Here is a 23,422-nt window from a genome sequence, read left to right on the forward strand (position 1 = left end):
ACTAGGGTTCCCAGGTGACCTTAGTGGTAAAGAACCTGCCTGCCAATTCAGGATACATGAGAGGCTTGGGTTCAATCCCTGGGTTGGAAAGATCCCCTGGAGAGGGGCATGGCAACCCACTCCAGTATTCTTGCCTGGAGAATCCCATGGACAGAGGCGCCTGGAGGGCTAGAGTCCACAGGGTCGCACAGAGTTGGACACGACTGAAATGACTTCCCATGCACGCATTACAAATACTACTTGTATATTTAGGAAGCAGAGGATCCTTTCTTAGACTGCTGAAACTCCAGAGGGACATCTGTAAATTTATGTTCTTTCATGCATAGAGCCTTTAATTTTCTTCTCTTTCTCTAGGAAAGGCAGGAAGGATTATCATAGAGGAGGATCTGGCCTCAGGCAGCAAGGACCCAGGACTAATGACAGTCCACGTAATAGGAACTTTGTTTCGAGACTAAGGCTGGTAGCCAGAGACTGGTCTGGTTAGAGACATACTGACCCCAGAACCTGCTAAGTTCATCGCCATGTTGATTACATCACATGATCATTCTGTCTGTTTTGCGAGAAGCACATGACCTGGCTTCCAGCCTGGCCCCACTACCTCAGGCAAATCACTTAAATTCTGAAATTTCTATTTTCTCAGAGAGAGTGAGACTTTCCCTCACCCATTTTACAGGGTAGTTGGAGAGAATGAAATTATTGAATACGTGTGAAAGAGCTGTGAAGTTATTACACTGCTTCGGATCCATTCAGATAGTGAAGAGGATGATTGATGATTAAAATAACCATGTTTTCTCATCTGTGAAACAGATGCAATTAAACATTTTTTTTTTTTTACATGTCTTTCTGGCTCTAAAAGTCTAAGGCTCTATGGGGTGAAATAAGACTTTTATGCAAGTATCATGGGTGATGACGGGTTCATAACACCCTGGCAAGTAGCCCAGGACAGTGAAAATACTCTGTGGTGCCATCCATTATGGTGCATGTCATTATTTGTTTAATCACAGACTGGGCAATACCAAGAATGAATGCATATACAAACCATGGGCTTGGGGTGATTGTGATGCATCAGTGCAGGTTCATCAGTTATAACACAGGTACCACTCTGATGGGGATGCTGATAACAGGGGAGATGACGCATGTGGGGAGGGGCAGGGGGGGTATGGAAAATCTCTCTACCTTCCTCTCAATTTTGCTATGAACCTCAAACTGCTCAAAAAATTTTTAAAAAAGATCTTTAAAGAGAGTATTGGGCTGGTCGAAATGTTCGTTCATAATAGCTTACAGGAAAACCTGAACAAATTCTTTGGCCAACCCAATAGCTCAGGTTGACCTCCAACTCAGCCTGGCAGCCCCGTGACCACATTGCCTGACAGCCCAGTTTGCTGCCAGCTCTTAACCACTGTCCACCGCGGTCTCTCTCTTGGATGTCCCCTCCGCTAAGATTACTGTTATATTACAGGCAGTTTTCAGCTTCCTAGGAAGGTTCATCTCTTTGGCAGACATTTTTGTTGAGTATTTGCCATGCCAGGCACTGTTTGAGACACTGGCCAACCATGAATAAGACGACATTTCTGCCAGGATTGAGGAGATGGACAAGAAAACTGTGTAGCAAGGTGATGCCTGTTTCTCTGACGGCTGTTGGTCCTTCACAAGAACTACTGCATAGCTAGCCGGGGACCTATTTGATTATATATTTTGCTGGATTGTGCCACTGATTTTTTTAAGTTGAATGTTTTAAACAGTGTAATTGATAGGGGATTACAAAGAGGAAATGTGCTGGAAAAAGTAAACCACAAAATTCAATTGATTCTATTTTAATTTGTATTTTAAGGATAGCATAATCTTGCTATTACTTTGGACATATTTCAATGTTTTCATAATCCAATTATAATTTCCCTTCATTATGTGATTACATTTTTTCCCCCAACTTTGCTAAGTTTAAAAGTGTGATTTTATTTTTAAGGGCAATTATTTTTAAAGCCTAAGGGATTTTCTTGTCTGGTTTATCTGGTTTTAAGTGATGATAATATTATATAATTTCAGAAAACTTTCCTTACCCAGATCACTGTCAGCTGATTATCAGCAACAGAAAGCTTTCTAAACAGAGAGTGAAACTTTTCGCATCATGATTTATTTTAAAAAGGGCTTAAAATGATAACAGCACATTTATTTATAGCACTCAAGTTATAGAAAGTTAATTTTAGAAGCTTTCATTAAAGTACATTTTGATAAGGGAGAGATTTAAGCAAAAAATCCTAAACTCCAGATGGTAGCCACAGAAAATATCATCTTGACACTTGTGTTGCCATTGTTGGCTTTGGCCATTTGAATATCGGATGGTGATAAATCAGAGAGATGGAAAAGATAGGTATGCATACTGATGGGACTTGAGTCTTATATTCTTGGGTGAACAGCAGGGGCAAAAGCCTGGGTCAACCCTGGTCTCCGCGCATGGCCACCCACCCTGGTGATCTTGCTCTGCTTGCCTCTCCACACTCATCCCCTGTTACTTCTGGCTTCTGAAATATTGAAAGTTCCCTGAACATACGATGCTGTTTCAAGCCTCTGGGACTTTCTCCCAGTTCTACTAAATGTTGTTTTCCCCCTTTTCTATTGCTATTGGACTCCTTTGTCTCCTCCTGCAACATGAACTGGCTGCTCCCTAGGTCTGTGACATGGCTAGGATCCAAGATTTTCTTTTAATCCTTGTTGCTGAGATGCAAGAGATGCAGGTTTGATCCCTGAGTCAAGAAGATCCCCTGGAGAAGGAAATGGCAATCTATTCCAGTATTCCTACTGGGAAAATCCCATGGACAGAGGAGCCTGGTGGACTATAGTCCATGGGGTCAAAAAGATTTGGACATCACTGAGCATAACACAGCGCAGCAAATTGGGAAGAGTTGTCTTCTCTTTGTTATCTTATGTGTAACTGTAGATTCATGTGCAGTTGAAAGAAATAATACAGAGGGATCCGACATACCCTTTACAAGTTTCCCCCAGTGAGACCATCTTGCAGAAGTATGTATAGAACAATAACACTAACCTATTCTCCCTTTCTTTAATTTTGTCATTTCAGGAGTTTTATGTAAATGGAATCACACAGTGTGGGACCTTTGGGGTCAGCTTGTTGCACACAGCACAAATCTCTGGGCACATCCATGTCATTGCTATATCAATAGTTTGATAGATTGCATCTTGTCACAGCTGAGTGGTATCGCATGGTACGGATGTACCACAGCATATTCAGTTATTCACATCTTGTAGGATGTTTGCTTCCAATTTCAATCTATGATGAGTAGATCTGCTATAAGCACTCCTGCATGGTTTTTTGTGTGAACACAAAACCTGGAATAAATGCCCAGGAATGGCATTTGCTGGGTTATAAGGCAAGAACACCTTCAGTTTTTTAAAAACTACAAAATTGATTTTCAGAGTGATTAAATTATTTTAAACCCTGCCCCACCCCCGACTCCTGCCTCTAGCAATGTATTCATGATCCAGTTTCTCTGCGTTCTTGTCAGCATCTGGTGTTACTATTTTTCTTTTTTAATTTTAACCATTCTGAGGTGTGTAGTAGTTTTAATTTGCATTTTCTGATTGTAGTTCAATTTGCATTTTCTTGATGACGAATGACATTGAACATCTCTCCATTTTATTTGCCATCTGTATATCCTCTTCAACAAAATGTCCTCGTCCTTTGCCCATTTTTGCACTGGGTAGTTTGTTTTTCTGCTTGTGAGTTTGAGAGTGCTTTATATATTCTAAGCATAGTTCCTTTGTTGGATATTACCTCCGAATCAATAGCTTGTAATTTCATCCTCTCAGTTTTAATTTATTTTATATATATATATTATTTGAGTATAATTGTTTTATGATGTGTCAGTCTCTGCTGTACAATATATCCCCTCCCTCATCCCCTTTTTTAAAAAATTATTTTTATTTGACTTTGCCATGTTTTAGTTGAAGCATGTGGGATCTAATTCCCCAACCAGGGATTGAACCCAGGCCCCTGGCCTTGGGAGCACGGAGTCTTAGCCACTGGACCACCAGGGAAGTTCTTTCCTCATCCTCTTAATATGGTCTTTTTAAATTTTGATGAGGTCCAGTTGATCAATTTTTCTTCTTATGAGTTATGTTTTTGGTGTTACTCTATGTCCCAAAGATTTATCTTTTCCTAAATAATTTGTATAGTTTTACATTTTAAGTGCATGATTCATTTCATGTTTTAATTGAATTTACTCCAGGAATTCATAGTTCTCAATTTTTCAAAAAAAGACTTTTTTAAAGCAAGCTGCTTGGCTTTGTTTTTAATTTTTAGACATTTATTTACTTAGATCTTAGTTGCCCCATGAGGGATCTTTTTGTTGGGCATACAAACTCTTAGCTTTTGTGGCATGTGGGATCTAGTTCCCTGACCCGGGACTGAACCCAGGCTCCCTGCATTGGGAGCACAGAGTCTCAGCAGTTGGACTACCAGGGAAGTCCCCCCAAAAGTTCTTTACTCAGATTTTTAGTTTTATTTTTCCTTATCTTGTGTGCATTAATAAATGGAATCCATGTATATTAATTCAACTCTCTATTCTATTACAGATAGCATCTTGAGTATTAGGTTACAGGATTGTGGTTCTCATATGAATCACCTGTTTTAACAGGCTTCTTATGAAACTGGAGTGGGGGAAGGGGGATGCCAACTCTTTTCCATTAAATCGGGGTAGAAGTCAAGAACCCCACTCAGGCCAGCAATGACACCAAGGGAAGGAACAGGAGTGTGACTGCTACTGGGTGGGAGCCCCAGTTCCTCATGTGGCTTCTGCTGACACCGAGGGGAACAGAGGATGGCTCGTATGGCTAGATAGTAAGGTCCTGCCTTTCCATTCAGCCTCCTCCGACACCACCATGGTGGGCAGAAGTGGGGAGGGTGAGATTGTCCCCTAGACCTTGCTTGCTGGGGTAGGAGTGCTATGGGGGGTTTTCCTGGTATATTGCTGGAGTAGAAGGATTATTGTTAAATAGTTTCTGCCTTGCTAGATTGTCCTTTCTTTTCCTCCAGAGAGAGGAAGTCTCTCTTGTTTTATTTTGTTAGTTTGTATTATGACCATTGGCATTTCCCCCCAGCTGGTCCTAGGAAATACAGTGCCCTAATGTACTATGGGACTGATGCTGAAGCTGAAACTCCAATACTTTGGCCACCTCATGTGAAGAGTTGACTCATTGGAAAAGACCCTGATGCTGGGAGGGATTGGAGGCAGGAGGAGAAGGGGATGACAGAGAATGAAATGGCTGGATGGCATCACCGACTCAATGGACATGGGTTTGGGTGGACTCCGGGAGTTGGTGATGGACAGGGAGGCTTGTTGTGCTGCGATTCATGGGGTCGCAAAGAGTCGGACACGACTGAGCGACTGAACTGAACTGAACTGAACTGAATGTATGATGATCCAGGCTGGGAGGTAAGAGGCGAAAAGAAAACCCAGGGAATTCACTGCTGTATCATGCCTTAAGTAGTAGGATATTTGTTTCCAATTTCATCTTCTCTTTCCCTTCTGGAGCCTTTACTTTTGTTTCACAATATAATGTCCAGGGCTTTCAACTGTATTTAGAGAGAGGGATCAAGAGAAATGTGTCTACTTCATCTTTTCCAGAACTAGAAGTTCCAATTATCTTGTTTTGTTTTGAAATGTTTCAAATTGTCAAGGATATGGGGAAAACACAAGGCTTGTGTGACATTGGTTCTGTATCTCTCTATGGTCCTCACAATGTTCACCATAGAGGGGACACCTTCTAAAACAGATGCCATTGCTGCTAGAGTTCACTCTTTCCTACCTCACAGCCTTTGCATGAGACAGCCTTTTTGTCACTCATAGAGCGTCTAACATCCACACTTGCAGTTTCACACCAGTGACCAGATCTGCTGCCCAACTGATGAGTAGGACTAAATGGGCTCCTCAAGTGAGCACTCCCAAGATGAATCTCTCCTGTCCTTACAAGCAGAGGAAGTTAGTTTCTGATTCCCACACTTTCCCCAGACTCTTACTGTCTGCTTCCCCTTTGCACTGGCCAGCCCAGGGGATGCACTGTGCCATCCCAGGTACCCCCAAGTTACCTGGCAAGAATCGTAGCTCTCATTCTCGTATCCAGCACATAGCATGTTTTTGGTAAGTTTGGGAAATTCCTTAAAACACGTGTCCCAGTTCATTATGGTCATGGGCGCTTTCAACAGCTCAGTTTCCATAGCCTCGTTGAGACCTGAACCACGGAGAAGGCCCGTTAGCACGGTCACTGGACTCCAGCCCCAGTGCTGCTGATGCAACCGAGTGGGCCCCAGGCCATCCAGCCCAGCAGCCCACCAGCCACCCAGCCACCCTTTTTTTCACATTTTCACAGAACCTCATTCTCCACATCCTTCCAGTAATCCCTTGAAATTTACTCATTCCATCGGCCCAGGCTCTTCCAAACAAGTCCCCATCTATGTAAATTATTCCTCCCATTCAAAATCCTATTCCTGCCTCCAGGAAGACTTCCATCTTGGCTCCAGCTTCCACCGACCTGACTTCTTAGAACTGGCTGTTGATCAGTTCTTACATAGTCCCACCTCTTCAAGCCATATTTGCCTAGCCTCCCTCTCTGTTATGTGAGTTTGGCACTTCTGATACATTGCCACTGCAACTGGGTTTGCACTCTCAGTGAGAAACTCTCAGGTCCCCCAGACAAAGACAGGGTAGGTTGGTAGAGAGTCTTTTTTTTTTTTTCTAATTTAACGATTTGTCAATTGAAGGATAATTGCTTTACAGAATTTTGTTGTTTTCTGTCAGCTGTTGACAGGTTCGACAGGGGGTTTGCCAAGGCCCTTCCTGGACTGCCAGCTTCCAGGAATTTGTCTGGATTTGTCTCCATCTCATTAACTCTGACCACACGGAGATTTCAAAAGTCTTATTCTTATTGCATATTTTTAATTTTGCAGGAACCCACCTGCCTCTTCCTCACTCCTAAATTTTGAGTCATGTCTGAAGCCCTGAATCAGCGTTAACACCAATTACCCTCTGGTCACTAAACTCCTGAAATACCTACTGTGTTTTGGACCCCAGCTTCTTGCAAAGCATCCCCTAAGGACCTGTAGTCTTGTTCAGGCCTGAACTAGTGCTGTGCTGTTCCCATGCCTCCCACACCTATGTTATTGAGTTTTCTTTGGGGACAGTTCAGTGAGGACTTTCATAATCCCTTTATACCCTGGTCCAGCTCCTCCTATCTGGGCCAAGTGACAATGTATTGACAGGTAACAAGAACAGATTCACTTCTAAGAATGGATGGGCAACACTCCAGGACCATCTAAAGTCTAGGCCAGGGCAGGTGTCTTGAATGCCTGTAGGAATCAGGTGGAAAGCATGCGTGCATGAATCAGGGAGATGAGAGACACCAGAGCAGGGAGCCCCTGGCAGGCAGGAGGTTTTGCATTCAATGCTGCCAACAAGACGGTTGTGCGCTGGCTGGCAAGGGAGGACCACACCCAGGGATGCCCACACCTGGCATCTCAGCGCTGAGCCTTGGCGGGGGCTGGGGGGTGTTTCCTTGGTAACTTGGAAGAGGCTGAGATCAGGCCTCCCTGGGTTTCTCGTGTTCAGGGATTAGCCCTGAGGCAAGCCCCTCACCCTCCCTTCCTCAGCTCGCTCTCTCTTTAGCCTTCTCCTCTAGGTTTACTGGCCCGTCCTCAGATGCCAGTGATGCTGCACCCAGGAGATGCTGAGCTGTGACGTACCGGATTTGACCTGCCCCCATCCTGCCACCCAGCAATTGTGCCACTTGGAGAGGCCAGGCTGCATGGGCAGGCAGATGGGTTGTTTCAGCTCGTTGAACGTGATGGGCTTGTCCAGCATCAGTAGAGCGATGTCATTGTCCATGTTGACTCTTTGAAAGTCCTTGTGAAGAATGACGGTTGTGACTCCCTCTATCTCCAGGGATGGGCTGGTTAGGCTATTGGTTCCCAGCACAACTCTCAGTTCTGTGGGCCTGGTGGAGGCAGAGAACCAGAGAGGGAGGAAAGTCACAGGGGGCCCAGAATCTGCTACGGCTAAACCCTAAACCCCACATGGTCCTACTAGCCTTCTGGACTTGTCCTCCTGGGGCTGTTTCTCAGAGGTTGCGAGCATTTGTAAAAGGTAGAGAAGGAAGGTGAAACAACCAGTGTGGGACCACAGCTGCCTTGGTGCTCCAGCATCATCCCAGAGACCTGAATGAGACAGTCCTGCCTCGCTGGGCAAAGGCAGGACTTAGCTTTGCCCCTCAACCACCTGCCCAAGGAGCCCACAAAAGACCACTTAGCATAGATCAGACACTGGCAGACACAAACTAGCCCTCAGATAGGTAAGGGATTCTGATATCAACCTGTGTACCAGCAACTTAGAGACTCAGATTTTGTTTGCTTGCAACATACACAACTGACCAAAGTTAAATATTCAGAATATATAAAGAGATTCTACAAATAAAAAACTGTCAAAGCTCGAACAGTCATTTAGGAGAGAAAATATACCAATAAACTTGAAAATATCAATGTAGCAGTAGTAAGAAAAATACAAATTATGACCACAAAGATAATAGTCTTCCACGCCTATCAGAAAAGCAAAAATTAAAAGTTCTGAAAAAGTAGCAAGTATTGCTGATGATTTTAACACTTATATACCATTGGGGGAAGTTTAAATTGGTGCAACCATTTTGAAAAATCATTTGATGTCTTCTAATAAACTTGAAGATGTACAGCCCTATGATTCTACAACTTCTCTCTTAGAAATAAACTCTTGTACACATATATAGAAGGCCCATGCAAGAATCAAGAATGGAATTTAATCTAGATTTGCCATTGATGGGGCTTCCCCGGTGGCCCTAGTGGTAAAGAACTCACCTGCCAATGCAAGAGACTTAAGAGACTCAGGTTTGATACCTGGGTTGGGACGACCTCCTGGAGGAGGGCGTGGCAACCCACTTCAGTATTCTTGCCTGGAGAATCCCATGGACAGAGGAGCCTGGCGGCTACTGTCCTTTGGGCCACGAAGAGTCAGATATGACTGAAGCAACTTAGCATGCAAGACGTATTGCCACTGATGAAGCAGAAAGACTCTTCAGGAATTTCCTTCCAGGCAGAATGGCCAGGAACTTTCCAATCCCTAAGTATCCCATAGGAGCAGACGCAACCAGTTTCCTTGGTCACCCCAGGGTGAAACTTTCCCTGTGGTTTTGATTAACCCTTTAAAGTTCATCTTTCTATGTATCTTCAATCTTTCATGAGATGGTGGAGCAGAAAATTACAAGTGCTAGAAGTGGATTTAAACGCTACTTTTTTGTCTGCTAGATGTGTACCTTGGGTGAATCACCCAACCTTACTGGGCTTCAGTTTCCTTCCCTATAAAATAAAGATGTTCATTTTAGCTGCCCCAGGGTTGTTGTAAGATCTAATGAGTTCAAAGGGAGCAATTCATTCTGCCTTCCTCAGGGTTGGTGTATACATAATTAAATCAGTTAATGCACATGGTTTCTTAGAACATGATTTGTGATCACTAAATGCTCTATTTTCCACCAGTCTCCTGGAATGCAGAGAAAACTCTACACAGGGCAGGGAAGTCAGGTGTCAGATGGCCCAGGAACCGAGACCTCCAGAATTTGGAGAACTTCCACCTAAAAGGACTTGAATGTCACAGGAGAGGTAGACAGACCAATCCCCAGGGTGGAAGGTAGTGGGTGGTAATGTCTGATTCGGGATGCAGCAACTCCAGAACTCCCCTGGGCAATCAGGCTTGGCTGAGTGTGGGGTGCCCCGGGGCACACACTGTCAGAAGAGATGGGATGAACTCAGTACTTACGGTAACTGCTCAGGGTAAAAGCAGTGAGCCGCCGTGATAATCCACCACTCGTTGAGGATGGCGCCACCACAGATATGTTCATTTCTTGCCTGAACACTCACCTGCCATGGAAACTCACCCACCCCAGCCTCTATCCCTCCTGTGATTCTGGAATACTGAGCTCCTCCTGCAAACATGGGTCTTTCACCACATTCTGGTAGAATGAGAGAAAGGAAGGCAAAAGATGCAACACTTAGTCAATACCTATAGGAGATCCATAAGTAGCTATCATTATACCCATTCTAGAAATGGGGAAACTGAGGCTGGCCCAGTGAAGCACCTTAGAAACACGAGTAAGCCAACAGAGGCTTCACTTTTGTTTCCCAGAGCCTGTGACATGATCAAAAGTGTTGACTCTGTCCCCCTTCCAGATAAGCAAGTCACTTTACCGTGCTAGTTTCTGCTTTCATCCAGGAGAAATCAGAGGGAATACCTGCCCAGACCAACCTGTAGTGCTTGGCAGAATAATGCCTCCCTCTCAAAAGATGTCCATGTCCTAATGGACCATGATTTGGAACTCATGAATATGTTGTCTTATGAGGCAAAGGGGACTTTGAAGGTGGAATGAAAGTTGCTAATCATCTGATCTTAAAATGGGGAGAGTGTCTTGGATAACCTGAGTAGGCCCACTGTAGTCACACTGGCCCCTAAGGGTGGTGGAGGACAGCAGAAGGAGAGGGATGTGACTATAGGAGAAAGGCTTGGAGAGGTGCAATATTGCTGGCTTTGAAGATGAAGGAAGGGGCCACAAGCCAAGGGATACTGATGACCTCTAGAAGTCAGAAAACCCCAGTTAATACACTCCCTCTAAAGCTTCCAGTAGAAGCACAGTCCTGCTGACACCCTGATCTTAGACCAGTGAGGCCCATGTGGAAGTCCTAAAGAATTATAAGATAAAGCATTTGTGGGACTTCCCAGGCGTTCCCAATGCAGGGGGATTGGGGTTCAATCCCTGGTCGGGGAACTAGCTCCCACATACCACAACTAAGAGTTCTCAAGCTGCAACTTGGGGCTGGCACAAGACAAGGAGCAAGGGAAGTGGTTTCCAGGAGGGGCATGTGGGGTACAGAAGCCACTGCTCTTGTGAGCTGGCCTTTTAGTGGCCATTAACTTATTTGTGAGCTGCTCCTTGGGCTTCCCAGTGGTAAAGAATCTGCCTGCAATGCAGGAGACTCAGGATTGATCCCTGGATCAGGAAGATCTGCTGGAGAAGGAAATGGCAACCCACTCCAGTATTCTTGGCTGGAGAATCCCAGGGACAGAAGAGCCTGGCGGGCTACAGTCCATGGGGTCACAGAGTCAGACACGACTGAGGGACTAAAGGACAATAAGAGCTGTCCCTTTGTCCCTCGGGCTCCTGGCAGGATGGAAGGGAAGGAGCAGTGCTGGGGTCACACCCAGCCCCACTTGGAGAGTCATTCAGGCCCCGGGCAGGTGTCCACATACCGAGGTGTGCATCCCTGACCTGGGACATGAGCAGCGAAAGGGACCACAGGAGCATGGCCCTGGGCATGGCTGTCGGCCTGGAGGTGACGGAGGCCAGGGCTGAGGACAATGACGCTGTCAAGGCCTCCGGGTCAGAGCCACCCCCTCCAGTGATGTCACAATGGGCAGCGGGTCTGAGAACCCAGGCCGAGTCATGCAGGCTTCTCCTCTGGCCACTCTGCTTCTGAGATGAGCCTCATTCTAGATGCCTCCTTGACTGAGCTTCCCCTCCTGATGTGTGCACAGCCCTCCCTTCACATCCTCGGGGTGGGGGGTGCCTGGGTGGCCCCCGTCACACCCGGCATTTTTTAAGGCTCAGCGCCCCCCTGCCACCCCCACAGTGAGTGTGAGCAGAAGACCTGTGCCAGGGGCTGCTGGCTGCAGCCTTGGAAACAGGAGGCACTCAGGCAGGCGCTCAGAGATACCCTGAAGTCTGCGTCACCCAAACCCTGGGCAGTCCAGGTGCCCACGGAGTTCCCCACTCAGGCCCCTGACCTGGGCCACCAGCATGGACCATAGGCTGGGTTCAGAGGCCCCAGCCTGCCCCACGCTCAGCCCAGCAGGCAGCAGTCCCCCTTCCCGCTCTCTCTGGGTTCATTCCATGTGGCCCCCAAACCTCCAGACAGGCCCCTATCCATTGCCAAGGATGGAAAGATCAGACTCACAGGTGGACGTTCCCAGCCCGAGTCTTTGCTTATGTTATCGGCTCAGCTGTATGATCTGGACCTTCCTTTTTTTTTTTGACACTTTCAGTACACGGACTTGGGTGGACTCTGTCCAGGCACCCTCAGTACCACCTTCCTGACCACTGACCAGGCTGATGTTTAGACGTGAATCATGTGCTAATTCAGTTCCCAAAGTGAACTCTGGTCATTTTCTAGACTTGCTGTGTCCACCCTGCCCAGTCTTGTCCCCTGGGTTTCCTCCTCTGCAGAAAAGAAATGCTGATGCCCAGACAGTAAAGTTGCTGTGAAGCTGTATAAACTATTATGTGTGCGTGTGTGCTAAGTCACTTCAGTCATGTCCAACTCTTTGCAACCCCACAGACTAGCCCGCTGGGCTCCTCTGTCCATGGGATTCTCCAGGCAAGAATTGGAGTCGGCTGCCATGCCCTTCTCCAGGGGATCTTTCTGACCCAAGGATCGAACTCGCGTCTCTTATGTTTCCTGCATCAGCAGGCAGTTTCTTTACCACTAGTGTCACCTGTGAGGCCCATATGGCCTCCCACTTGTCAAAAATAAATAAACAAACAAATAAATTGTAACTGGAAGGTAAAATCATCATGTTGTTATTAAATGGAAGAAACATTTTAATAAAAGAACACTCATTTAAAAAGTTGTTGTGAATCTCAAGACGAAATCATACGCCTTGGGTGGGGCACCTCTTTACTACACCAAAGCTGTGGCCCCAGCTACTCTGGGAGGAGAAATACCAGGGCATGGGACTTGCTCCTCCTCCGGGATCAGGGCCTTCTGTGGGCAGCTGCTCTACAGAATGCAGCTGTCCTTGCTGAAGGGAGGGCGGGGCCTGTAATGTGACCCTCCCCACCGGTGCTGAATAACACCTGCTACCTCCTCTGCCTTGCCTTGACCAAGGACTAAGCCTTTGTTTCCTGGCACATGGATAAAGATTCCCGGAGCACACTCGGCCACCTGGCCTGGGCCTTGCCTTGGGAAGCTCTGCATCTTCCATCTGCTCTTCTTTTGGACTCAGTGCTCCCCTTCCACAACCCCCTGCCCCGTACCTGCTACCCGCCTCCTGATTGCTCTGGTCCTGGAGCGCTGTGTGGAGGGAGGTGGAGCCTGGGCCCTCTGTCTGCTGGGAGACTGGAGGACCATGGCCGTCTCTCTGCTGGGAGGCCAGACGGGCACACCTGCCCTAAACTGAGCCCTATCTATTGCGAAACACTCAATCGCTGCCCGGCAGGTTTTGGCCAAGGTTCTTCACAACACCAGTGGCTCCCACCACATCTGAGTCAGTGGAGAGAGTGACCAGTGGGGCCAGAGCTGCCGTGCATGGCTGCTACCCCAGAAGCCGCCATTCCTGTAGACTCTGATGGGAATGTCTCCCTGCTGGAATTGGGCAAACACGGCCTGCCCCATTGTGTATGGAGAGAAACTTAGGAAAGTAAGGGATCTGTAGAAATCCCAAGAAGAAAGCAGATACTTGCTGACATGGGCTGCCTGGTGCATGCTCCAGAGTTGGTGCAAAGGCCTCACTGACATCCAGTAAGGACGACAGTCAGACGCCTTGGGGGATGTATTTGGTCTCCTCTTGTGTTCACGCAGGGCCTCCCTCGTGGCTCAGTGGTAAAGAACCTGCCTGCCGATGCAAGAGACAAAAGTTCGATCCCTGGGTCAGGAAGATCCCCCGGAGAAGGAAATGGCAACTCACTCCAGTATTCTTGCTTGGAGAACCCCATGGACAGAGGAGCCTGGTGGGTCACAGTCCATGGGGTAGCGAACAGTCGGACACAACTGTGCACACACACTACACATGTTCATGAAGGGACTGGCTGCTCCTGAAAGGTGTCCTTCTGCTTATATTATGCTGCATTATTTAAGAAGTGGTCTGTGTGTGAATTCCAGAGTCAGACATACCTAATCAAATCCTGTTGCCAACACCACACAACATTTTTTTTTTTTAATAGGGATGGCATTCATGCTCTAAGTCAACCATGTGCAAGTTGCATTTGTATTTTTATTTGTTTTGGCTGTGAGGGCTCTTCGTTGCTGCTCGAGGACTTTGTCTAGTTGTGGTGGGAGGACTTATTTGACCCATGGCATGTGGGATCTTTAGTTTCCTGACTAGGGATCGAACCTCCATCCCCTACCTTGAAAGGCAGATTTTTAGCCACTGGATCACCAGGGAAGTCCCTGATGTCACACTTCTCTGAAGGGCCTTGTGCTGTGCTGAGTCGCTCAGTTGTGTCCGACTCTGCGACCCCGTGGACTGTAGCCCGCCAGGCTCCTCTGTCCATGGAATTCTCCAGGCAAGGATACTGGAGTGGGTTGCCATTTCCTTCTCCAGGGGACCTTCCTGACCCAGGGATGGAACCCAGGCCCCCCCACATTGCAGGCAGATTCTTTGACATCTGAGCCATCAGGGAAGCCCCTAAAGGGCATTAGACAAGCTGCTATCCTCTCAGAGTTTCCCTTATCTCTACACGGGGGATTTTACAACTATCAGAGTTGATATGAGGATTGGCTGGGGTGACTGTATCGTCGCTTTGGCTGCTACAACAGCATTGCTCAAGAACTGGGATATTGGAGTAAATGAAAAAAAAAAAATCTCTTGCTCTCACTAGTGTTATAGTCTAGTAGAAGGGACTACCTCAGATGATCATAAGTGCTATGGAAAAAATTAAAGAAAGTGGAGAGAGCATAGGAAGTGGGGTTGGAGAAAACCGCAGGTGTTGTTTTTATATATTGTTTTTAATTTTTAATTTACTTGGCTGCGCCAGGTCTTAGCTGTAGCATGCAGGATCTTAGTTAAGGCATGTGGGATCTAGTTCCCTGACCAGGGATCAAACCCGGGCCCCCTGCACTGGGAACATGGAGTCTTAGCCACTGTACCATCATGGAAGTTCCACAGGGGCTGATTTTAGTAGAGTGAGTGGGGAGGTCTCCTGGACAGGGTGACAGAAGAGACCTGAAGGAAAGAGGCAGCAAGGCTTGTAGATAATCGGGGACCCTCGAAGGTAACAAAGAAACTTGTTATATTTTGATATAAGAAGAAATATACATTCTGATCTTTATTCGGACTTCTGACCAGAGCTCCTAAACCCTTTTTAATTCCCTAAGTGATCAGAACGATAGGAACATCTTTGCTTTGGTATTTGCTTTATTTTTTTTCCCCTGGCTTCTAAAACAGCTCTAAAGTGATAAAAGTGAAAAGAGCATCTTTTGTTATTCATAACAAGCCCCTTTCAACCCCACCTGAGTTTGTGTTAATGAGGTGATTATTTTTCTGTAAGTTTGTTTTACTCATTGATCTATCATCATGAATCAAAAATTTCTCAATAAATATTTAATTCAAGAGACTAGCTTACTAAAATGAGCATCACACTCTTGTAATAGTGGTTACAACTCGGTGTGAACCAATGACGTGCTGTGCTTAGCCGCTCAGCTGTGTCCGACTTTGCGACCCCATGGGCTGTACCCCACCAGGCTCCTCTGTTCATGGGGATTCTCCAGGCAAGAATACTGGAGTGGGTTGTCATGCCCTCCTGCAGGGGATCTTCCCAACCCAGGGATCGAACCTAGGTCTCCCACATTGTAGGCAGATTCTTTATTGTCTGAGCCCCCAGGGAAGCCCATGAACCAATGATACATGGTACATGTTGCATTTAGTATCTACTTTCATTGCTTACCTGTCACAGTTTACATTGAGGTATTTAGAAACAGATTTCAAACTATGTTTACATTTTCCCTAAAGTCATAAAGTGGGTTCAAATGCACTCGTATTGCATCAGTTAGGTGACTTTTGAAAAGCCCCTAATGATGGGGGCTGATTGCCAGGCAGACCAGCCCCCTGGTTAGAGGTTTGGAACTTTCAACCCCAGCCCTGGACTTTTAGGGAGAGGAGAGGGGCTGGGGGTTGAGTTAATCACCAATAGCCAGTGATTTAACCAGTCATGCCTGTGTAAGGTCATGCCTGTGTCAGGAAGCCACCATGAAAACCCTAACTGAAGGGGTTCAGACAGTTTCTGGGTTGTGAGCATATGGAGGTGCTGGGAGGGCGTGGCAGCTCTTCACCCCTCTCCAGCGCTGGCTCAGCATCTCTCCCATTTGGCTGTTCCTGAGCCTACCTTTTCATAAGTTGGTAATCATAAGTAAAGCACTGAACTCTGTGAGCAATTCTAGCAAATTATCAAACCTGAGGAGGGGGTCATGCGAATCTGATTTGTAGCCAGTCAGTTTGAAGTAGAGGTGACAAGAGGTGAACTTGAAAAAAATAGAGCCCAGAAGTTGAGAGTTATGTTTTATTTGGCGGAGATTTTTAGTACTGCAAGCAGGAGGCAGCATCTCAAGTAACCTGAGGGAACTGCTCTGAGGAGGCGAGGGGGGGAGCCAGGATATAATAGTTTTGTTAACAAAGGGCAGGTAGCCTGAACATCAAAATGTGGTTGCTAATTAAAGATAACCAGGTATCTCAAATTAAGGGATTTGTCACTTTTCTATATATGGGAAGATGCAAGAGTCTGGGCTCACTGTAATCATTCACTTCATATGCATCTCACCTACCTGGAGCAAGTTTCCTGTGTTTTCTTATCCCAGATTTCCTCAGGGCTCACTGTAGGGAGTGGCGGCAGCCTAATGGCTACTAGATGGCAGATATTCTTTTCCTTCCTGAGTTACCTCAAGGCTCACCAGCTCACCTTAGTAGGCTGTGGTTACAATTACTAATAACTGTGATATCTTTTGTTCACTGATATGGCAGGGAATATTCCATTTCTCACAACCTAGACTTGCAACTGGCATCTGAAGTGGGGGTGGTCTTGTGGGGTTGAGTCTTGCACCTGTGGAGTCTGCACTGATTCCAAGTACTATCTGAATTGAGATAAACTGCATAGAATTTGTCCTCCATGCCTGGCTTCTTTTTCTGTGGAAAAACTTTAGCCAAAGAATAAGTTTAATCAGTGAAGTGAGAACTTGCAGAAACAAAGGAAAATAGTCAAAAGAGATAAAATAATAATAATAATGTAGTGATTAAGCATAGTCAAGGACCTCCAGTTCCTCCTCAAGGACTATGGATAATGTGCTGAACCATCTCCTATGAGCTGTTGTATTGAAATTGAAACCCTGTATAATGGGCTCCAGTTTCATCCATCTCATTAGAACTGATTCAAATGAATTCTTTTTAATGGCTGAGTAATATACAGAGTGAAGTAAGCCAGAAAGATAAAGACCAATACAGTATACTAATGCATATATATGGAACTTAGAAAGATGGTAACGATAACCCTATATGTAAAACAGAAAAAGAGACACAGATGCACAGAACAGACTTTTGGACTCTATGGGAGAAGGCGAGGGTGGGATGTTTCAAGAGAACAGCATCGAAACATGTATATTATCAAGGGTGAAACAGATCACCAGCCCAGGTTGGATGCATGAGACAAGCGCTCGGGCCTGGTGCACTGGGAAGACCCAGAGGGATTGGGTGGAGAGGGAGGTGGGAGTGGGGATCGGGATGGGGAATACATGTAAATCCATGGCTGATTCATGTCAGTGTATGGCAAAAACCACTACAATATTGTGAGGTAATTAGCCTCCAACTAATAAAAATAAATGGAAAAAAAAAAAAAAGAAATTGAAACCCCCACTGGGGGGAGAAGTTAACTACTGATGACCAGACGGTAGCCATGACAGAAGCGGGCACAGTTCTGAGAACTGGCCTTAGGGAAATGGGAGCAAACTGACCCTAGGACTAAAGAGTAACTGTGTAAAAACAATCAAGATGATGCTGGTCAGACCTCTGATGGCCAATTTCAAGATGACTACCAGAGTTGACTGTGCTGTTTCTGCAGGTAGCCCCCTCCTTCTGACTACAAAAGCTCTTGCCCCCATGGTCTTGTGTGCATGTGTAGGGCTGGGGGGGTGGGTGGTAGGTCAGCCTTTAGACAGATGTCTTCCCTCTCCCCAGGTTGCCAGCCTCCAAAATAAAGCAAACTTTCCTTTCTATCTGCCTGGTCCCTTTATTGGCTTTTGAGCGGTGAGCAGCCAGGCCTGGGTTTGGTTACCATAGCAGGCGTTGAGATCTGCTTCCAGAGAATATGAAAACTCACCCAAAGACCCAGAGCCCTTTAATGCTCAAGCAGACACTAGAATACATGCCTTCTCAAGAGACTCACAGTCGTGGGTGGGACAGTGGGTGCAGATAAGTGTGCTTGATATGGTGTCCCCCTAGTCCCTGCTGCAGGGAGAAGGCAGACGGGTAGGGAGTGGGCTGTATGGATGCCCCTGAGCCTGGCTGCCCCATGTCCCCTGCTTTCTCCCTGACCCTAGGCTTACTGTGACGTCACCCAGGACCAGCCCTGCCATGCATTTGTGATGGCCGCCACTGAAGCAGCCACGGCTGGCATTTTGTCAGCTTTGGCTCGGGGCCCAGGTTGGGAAATTCTGGACTGGAATGAAAAGAAAATGCTCCAGCTTCTAATTCCACTGCTCATGGCACTCAAGGGACGTGCCCAGGAAGCTTCAGGTCTGTGCCAAGCTGAGCCAGAGCAGAGGGTGGGCGGATGCCTGCACCCTCTTACCTGGCTCTTGTAGAGCTGATTTAGGGGCCAGAGGGGGTGCAGAGTTGGAGCAAGTGGCTCAGGGAATGAGGAGATTTCAGTGGGTGAATCAAAGTAGATAGATTGGCCTCAGTGAATACGCCAGTTAAAATGATCCTGCAGGGTCTGGACCCAGAGTTCTGGAAGAATAGAGCCATTAAGAAGCCATGTCAAAGGGTGGGGGTGGTGTTGGGGGTGGAGAAGTTTCACATGGCTGGTTGACTCCAGCCTGTTCCAGTAGAGGTCAAGTGGCTCAAAAGAAGCAGCCCCCTGTCTTCCTCTTCTCCTTCCCGGGCCATGGGCTTTTGTCATTTGAGCTGTGGCTAGTGTGGGACTCCATAGGCTTTTTCTTTTCCACTTTGTTTACAATCTTTTGCACTGTGAGGAACTCCAGAATAAGCCATGTCTGTTATTCCTCAGTGTCTTCTTTCACTCTGATAAAACTATAATGCCATAGTCTGAAGATCCTCAAAGTTTGCTGCATGAGTTTCAGTTCTTCTCATTTCAGCATAATGATTTTTTTTTTTCCTTTAAAAGTTTTAGTTTGGTTAATGTCAGTGTACATCAGGGATAGGTGTGTATGTGCAGAGTGAGCGTGTGTGTGTGAATGTATTTACAAGCTGTCTTTCCCCCAACTCATTTTAAAGTTATTTGACAACGCCAACAAAGCAACAGGAATATCACATCTTAAAACTTAAACCATAAACCCAATGTTATTTGGAACTGCTGTGTTTTATTGAAAATATCTAAATATATTAAGAAGAGGCTGAGTCATCTGGCAAAACGGTGGTGTAGCTGTGATAAATGAGTGTCTGTATAAGGGAACTGGAATATAGAGCGTTCATCCAGGGCTTGAAAACAATTAGGGATGGGTTTCAGGCTGAAGTATCACGGAAGATGTACAGCCAGTGGAAATCCTTGATGGCAGTCTCTGAGGATTGCATGCTTGTAAGGCAGTAGAGAACCAGTGAGCTCCCATGGAGTCTAGCCTAAGGAAGATACATAAGGTGTATGTTAGAACAGACAGTCTGCATCTTTTGGCATAAAGGGCTATGTCCTGAGAAGCAACTCTGAAGGCCAATGTCTCTGCTTTCAGTGATTCTAGAACCAGAACGCCTGGCCCAGCCCTCACTAGCTGCGAGGTACTAGTACAGTGGTGCAGGTTCAATTCCCGGTCAGGGAGTTAAAATCCCACATGCCTTGTAACCAAAAAACCAAAATATTAAATGGAAGCAATCTTGTAATAAATTCAATAAAAACTTTAAAAAGGTTCATGTCAGAAACCTCTTTTTAAAAAATGAGGAAAAAAAAAAAAAAAAAAAGAACAAAACAACTGACTTGAAGGGAAGTGTGATATTCTGACAGTGGAGGGGGAATTAAAAAAAAAAAAAGTGCCAGTTTCTGGAAAGTGACATCTCCTAAAATAAATATCTACTAATTAATTGTTATAAACTCATTGTACTCAGCAAACTATATTCATTTAGTTTTGAACATTTTGTCAGCCTTCAACATGAAGTGAATGATGATCATTTGTTCAAGTGCTTCTAGTTGTAGAGTTCTCATTAGTCTTTGACCAAAATATTAAATTAATTCAACCATTGCAACCACTGACCTGCTATGTTCTTTAACATAGTGTCAACAAACCCAGAAGATTTCATAGGTAAAATCTGGATGAAGGATTCAAGCACTGAACTCTGATTTAGTTTAAATCTCTTAAGAACAAACATTTGTCTCAAATGTTCTATCTGAGGCAGCCAGAGTATCTAGAAGGCTGCCTACTACTGACTATCAACTTTAAGAAGCAAAACTGAAATAAGCATGGGCATCTGCAAGAGCCGTGCTGATACTGCCACATATTCATGCTAAATGCCCTTCAGAGCACAAGGGGAGTGTGTATCCGAATGTGTGTGTTCACCTGAGAATTTGAGAAGTTCTCAGGAGGTGGAGGAGATGGTGGGGAGGAAAAAAAGGAGACCAAGAGCAGAGGTGAGAGAAAGGGACTCTTCACTCTCTGACTATTTTTATTTTTTGCAGTTTAAAAAAAATCATTGGAGTATAATTGATTTACAATGTGTTAGTTTCAGAAAGTGAATAAGAACTAAAGAGCCTCTTGATGAAAGTGAAAGAGGAGAGTGAAAAAGTTGGCTTAAAGCTCAACATTCAGAAAACTAAGATCATGGCATCTGGTCCCATCACTTCATGGCAAATAGATGGGGAAACAGTGGAAACAGTGGCTGACTTTATTTTGGGGGGCTCCAAAATCACTGCAGATGGTGATTGCAGCCATGAAATTGAAAGACGCTTACTCCTTGGAAGGAAAGTTATGACCAACCTAGACAGCATATTAAAAAGCAGAGACATTGCTTTATCAACAAAGGTCCATCTAGTCAAGGCTATGGTTTTTCCAGTAGTCATGTATGGATATGAGAGTTGGACTATAAAGAAAGCTGAGCACCGAAGAATTGATGCTTTTGAACTGCGGTGTTGGAGGAGACTCTTGAGAGTCTCTTGTACTGCAAGGAGATCCAACCAGTCCATCCTAGAGGAGATCAGTCCTGGGTGTTCACTGGAAGGACTGATGTTGAAGCTGAAATGTCAATATTTTGGCTACCTGATGCGAAGAGCTGACTCATTTGAAAAGACCCTGATGCTGGGAGGGATTGGGGGCAGGAGGAAAAGGGGACAACAGAGGATGAGATGGCTGGATGGCATCAGTGACTCATTGGACATGAGTTTGGGTAAACTCCGGAAGTTGATGATGGACAGGGAGGCCTGGCGTGCTGTGGCTCATGGGGTCACAAAGAGTCGGAGACGACTGAGCAACTGGACTGAACTGAATTGAGTTTCAGGTGTACAGAAAAGTGAATCAGTTACACATATACAAACATCCACTTAGAAAAAAAAAAAAAAAAGATTCCATTGGGACAATTTCTGAGAAAGTTTCCCTGGTGGCTCAGATGGTAAAGGGCCTGCCTGCAGTGCAGGAGACCTGGGTTCAATCCCTGGGTCGGGAAGATCCCCTGAAGAAAGAAATGTCTACCCACTCCAGTATTCTTGCCTGGAGAATCCCATGGACAGAAGAGCCTGGCAGGCTACAGTCCATGGGGTCACAAAGAGTCGGACACAACTGAGCGACTAACACTATTCCCATATAGGTCATTACCAAGTATTGAGCAGAGTCCCCTATGCCATACAGTAGGTTCTCACCAGCCATCTATTTTATATATAGTAGTGTGGATATGTCAATCCCAGGCTCTCAATTTATGCCCCTCTCCTCCTATCCCTGGTAACCGTGAGTTTGCTTTCTACATCTGTGATTCTGTTCCTGTTTTTTCTGTGTGTGAATAAGTTCATTTTTACCCATTTTTAAAGATTTTACATATAAGCAATGCTATATGGCACTTGTCGTTCTGTGTCTGACGTACTTCATTCAGTACGCCAATCTCTAGGTCCATCCATGTTGCTGCAAATGGCATTAGTTTGTTCTTTTTTTGTGGCTGAGTAATAGTTCATGTCTGGATTCCAAAATTTGGAGGCAATATGAAAATTAGGGGCAAGAGATAAGAAATATTTATCCTGAATCAACCACAGATGCCTCCTGGGTATTGATGAGAAGGGTTAGAGCAAACGATACAGCTGAATTGGCTGAGGAGGAACTCCAGAGATTACTGATGTTCTTGTGCCATGTAAAGGCAATCATGGCAGATGGACATGGACAGAATCCCTAGAGAAAAGCTCCTTGATGCTGGGAAGGACTGAAGGAAAGAGGAGAAGTGGATGACAGAGGATGAGATGGTTGGGTGGCATCACCGACTCAATGGACATGAGTGTGAGTAAGCTCTGGGAGTTGGTGATGGACAGGGAGGCCTGGCATGCTGCAGTCCATGGGGTCGCAAAGAGTCAGACACGACTGAGTGACTCAACTGAACTGAATAACTTTTTAGCAAAAGGAATGAATTTCTAAGCACAAAAGGGAAAAATCATAAAGGAACAGTTTTGATTCAGCAACCAATTTTAATTTCCTGAACGTCAAAGACAAAAGAAATGACAAATTGGGTAAAGTCCTTATAGTAATTTTTCAGGTAAAGAATTATCAGCTTTAATGTCTAAATAGCTTTTTACAAAACAATATGTGCACATCATACCCAAGCTCCTTCCACTTACCTGCCCCCCAACCACCAGTCCACCTGCACCCAGGAAGGGTGCTCTAGCCCAGCTGCTCTCTGGAGAGGTGTTTCCTGCATGGACAGCAATCAGTTCAGTTCAGTGCTAAGCTTTAGTCGTGTCTGACTGTTTGCAACCCCATGGAGTAGCCTGCCAAGCTCCTCTGTCCATGGGATTCTCCAGGCGAGAATACTGGAGTGGGTAGCCATTTCCTACTCCAGGAGATCTTCCCGACCCAGGAATTGGACCTATGTCTCTTTCATCTCCTACACTGGCAGGCAGATTCTTTACTTCTAGCACCACCTGGAAAGCATCTATGGGTAGCAATGCAGACTGGCAAACTTCTGTCTTCCCTTGTGCGGCAAACATATGTTCTCCAGTGAATTCTGAATCCCATCCTGGGGGAGGAACTCCCCTGCCAAGTGTGGCCCTTCTTTTCTTCCCTAACCCTGGGGTATTCTTGGAGTCCTCTAGACCCTTTGTATTAAATAGTTACTCCCTTGTTATCCTTTATAACTTTTTTTTTTGTTGAATTGAATTTTTTATTGAATTTGTTACAATGTTGTTTCTGTTTCATGTTTTGATGTTTTGGCCATGAGATATATGG

The 23,422-nt window shown here is 45.6% G+C and overlaps 1 protein-coding gene across 1 annotated transcript in view; it reads right to left on the minus strand.

Moving 5' to 3' along the window:
• The window catches only part of PRSS55 (serine protease 55), a 43,198-nt gene extending 31,810 nt beyond the window's left edge, over positions 1–11,388 (minus strand). Inside the window, exons 1-4 of the mRNA XM_061132116.1 lie at positions 11,334–11,388; positions 9,849–10,041; positions 7,754–8,004; positions 6,104–6,246 (exon numbers count right to left, since the gene is read on the minus strand). Of these exons, the coding sequence (XP_060988099.1) occupies positions 6,104–6,246; positions 7,754–8,004; positions 9,849–10,041; positions 11,334–11,388 (642 nt within the window). The remainder of the gene's footprint in view (positions 1–6,103; positions 6,247–7,753; positions 8,005–9,848; positions 10,042–11,333) is intronic.
• Between the last annotated feature and the right edge of the window lie 12,034 nt (positions 11,389–23,422).

Source organism: Dama dama, chromosome 29 (genome assembly GCF_033118175.1).
Source record: "Dama dama isolate Ldn47 chromosome 29, ASM3311817v1, whole genome shotgun sequence".
NCBI classification, from domain to species: Eukaryota; Metazoa; Chordata; class Mammalia; order Artiodactyla; family Cervidae; genus Dama; species Dama dama.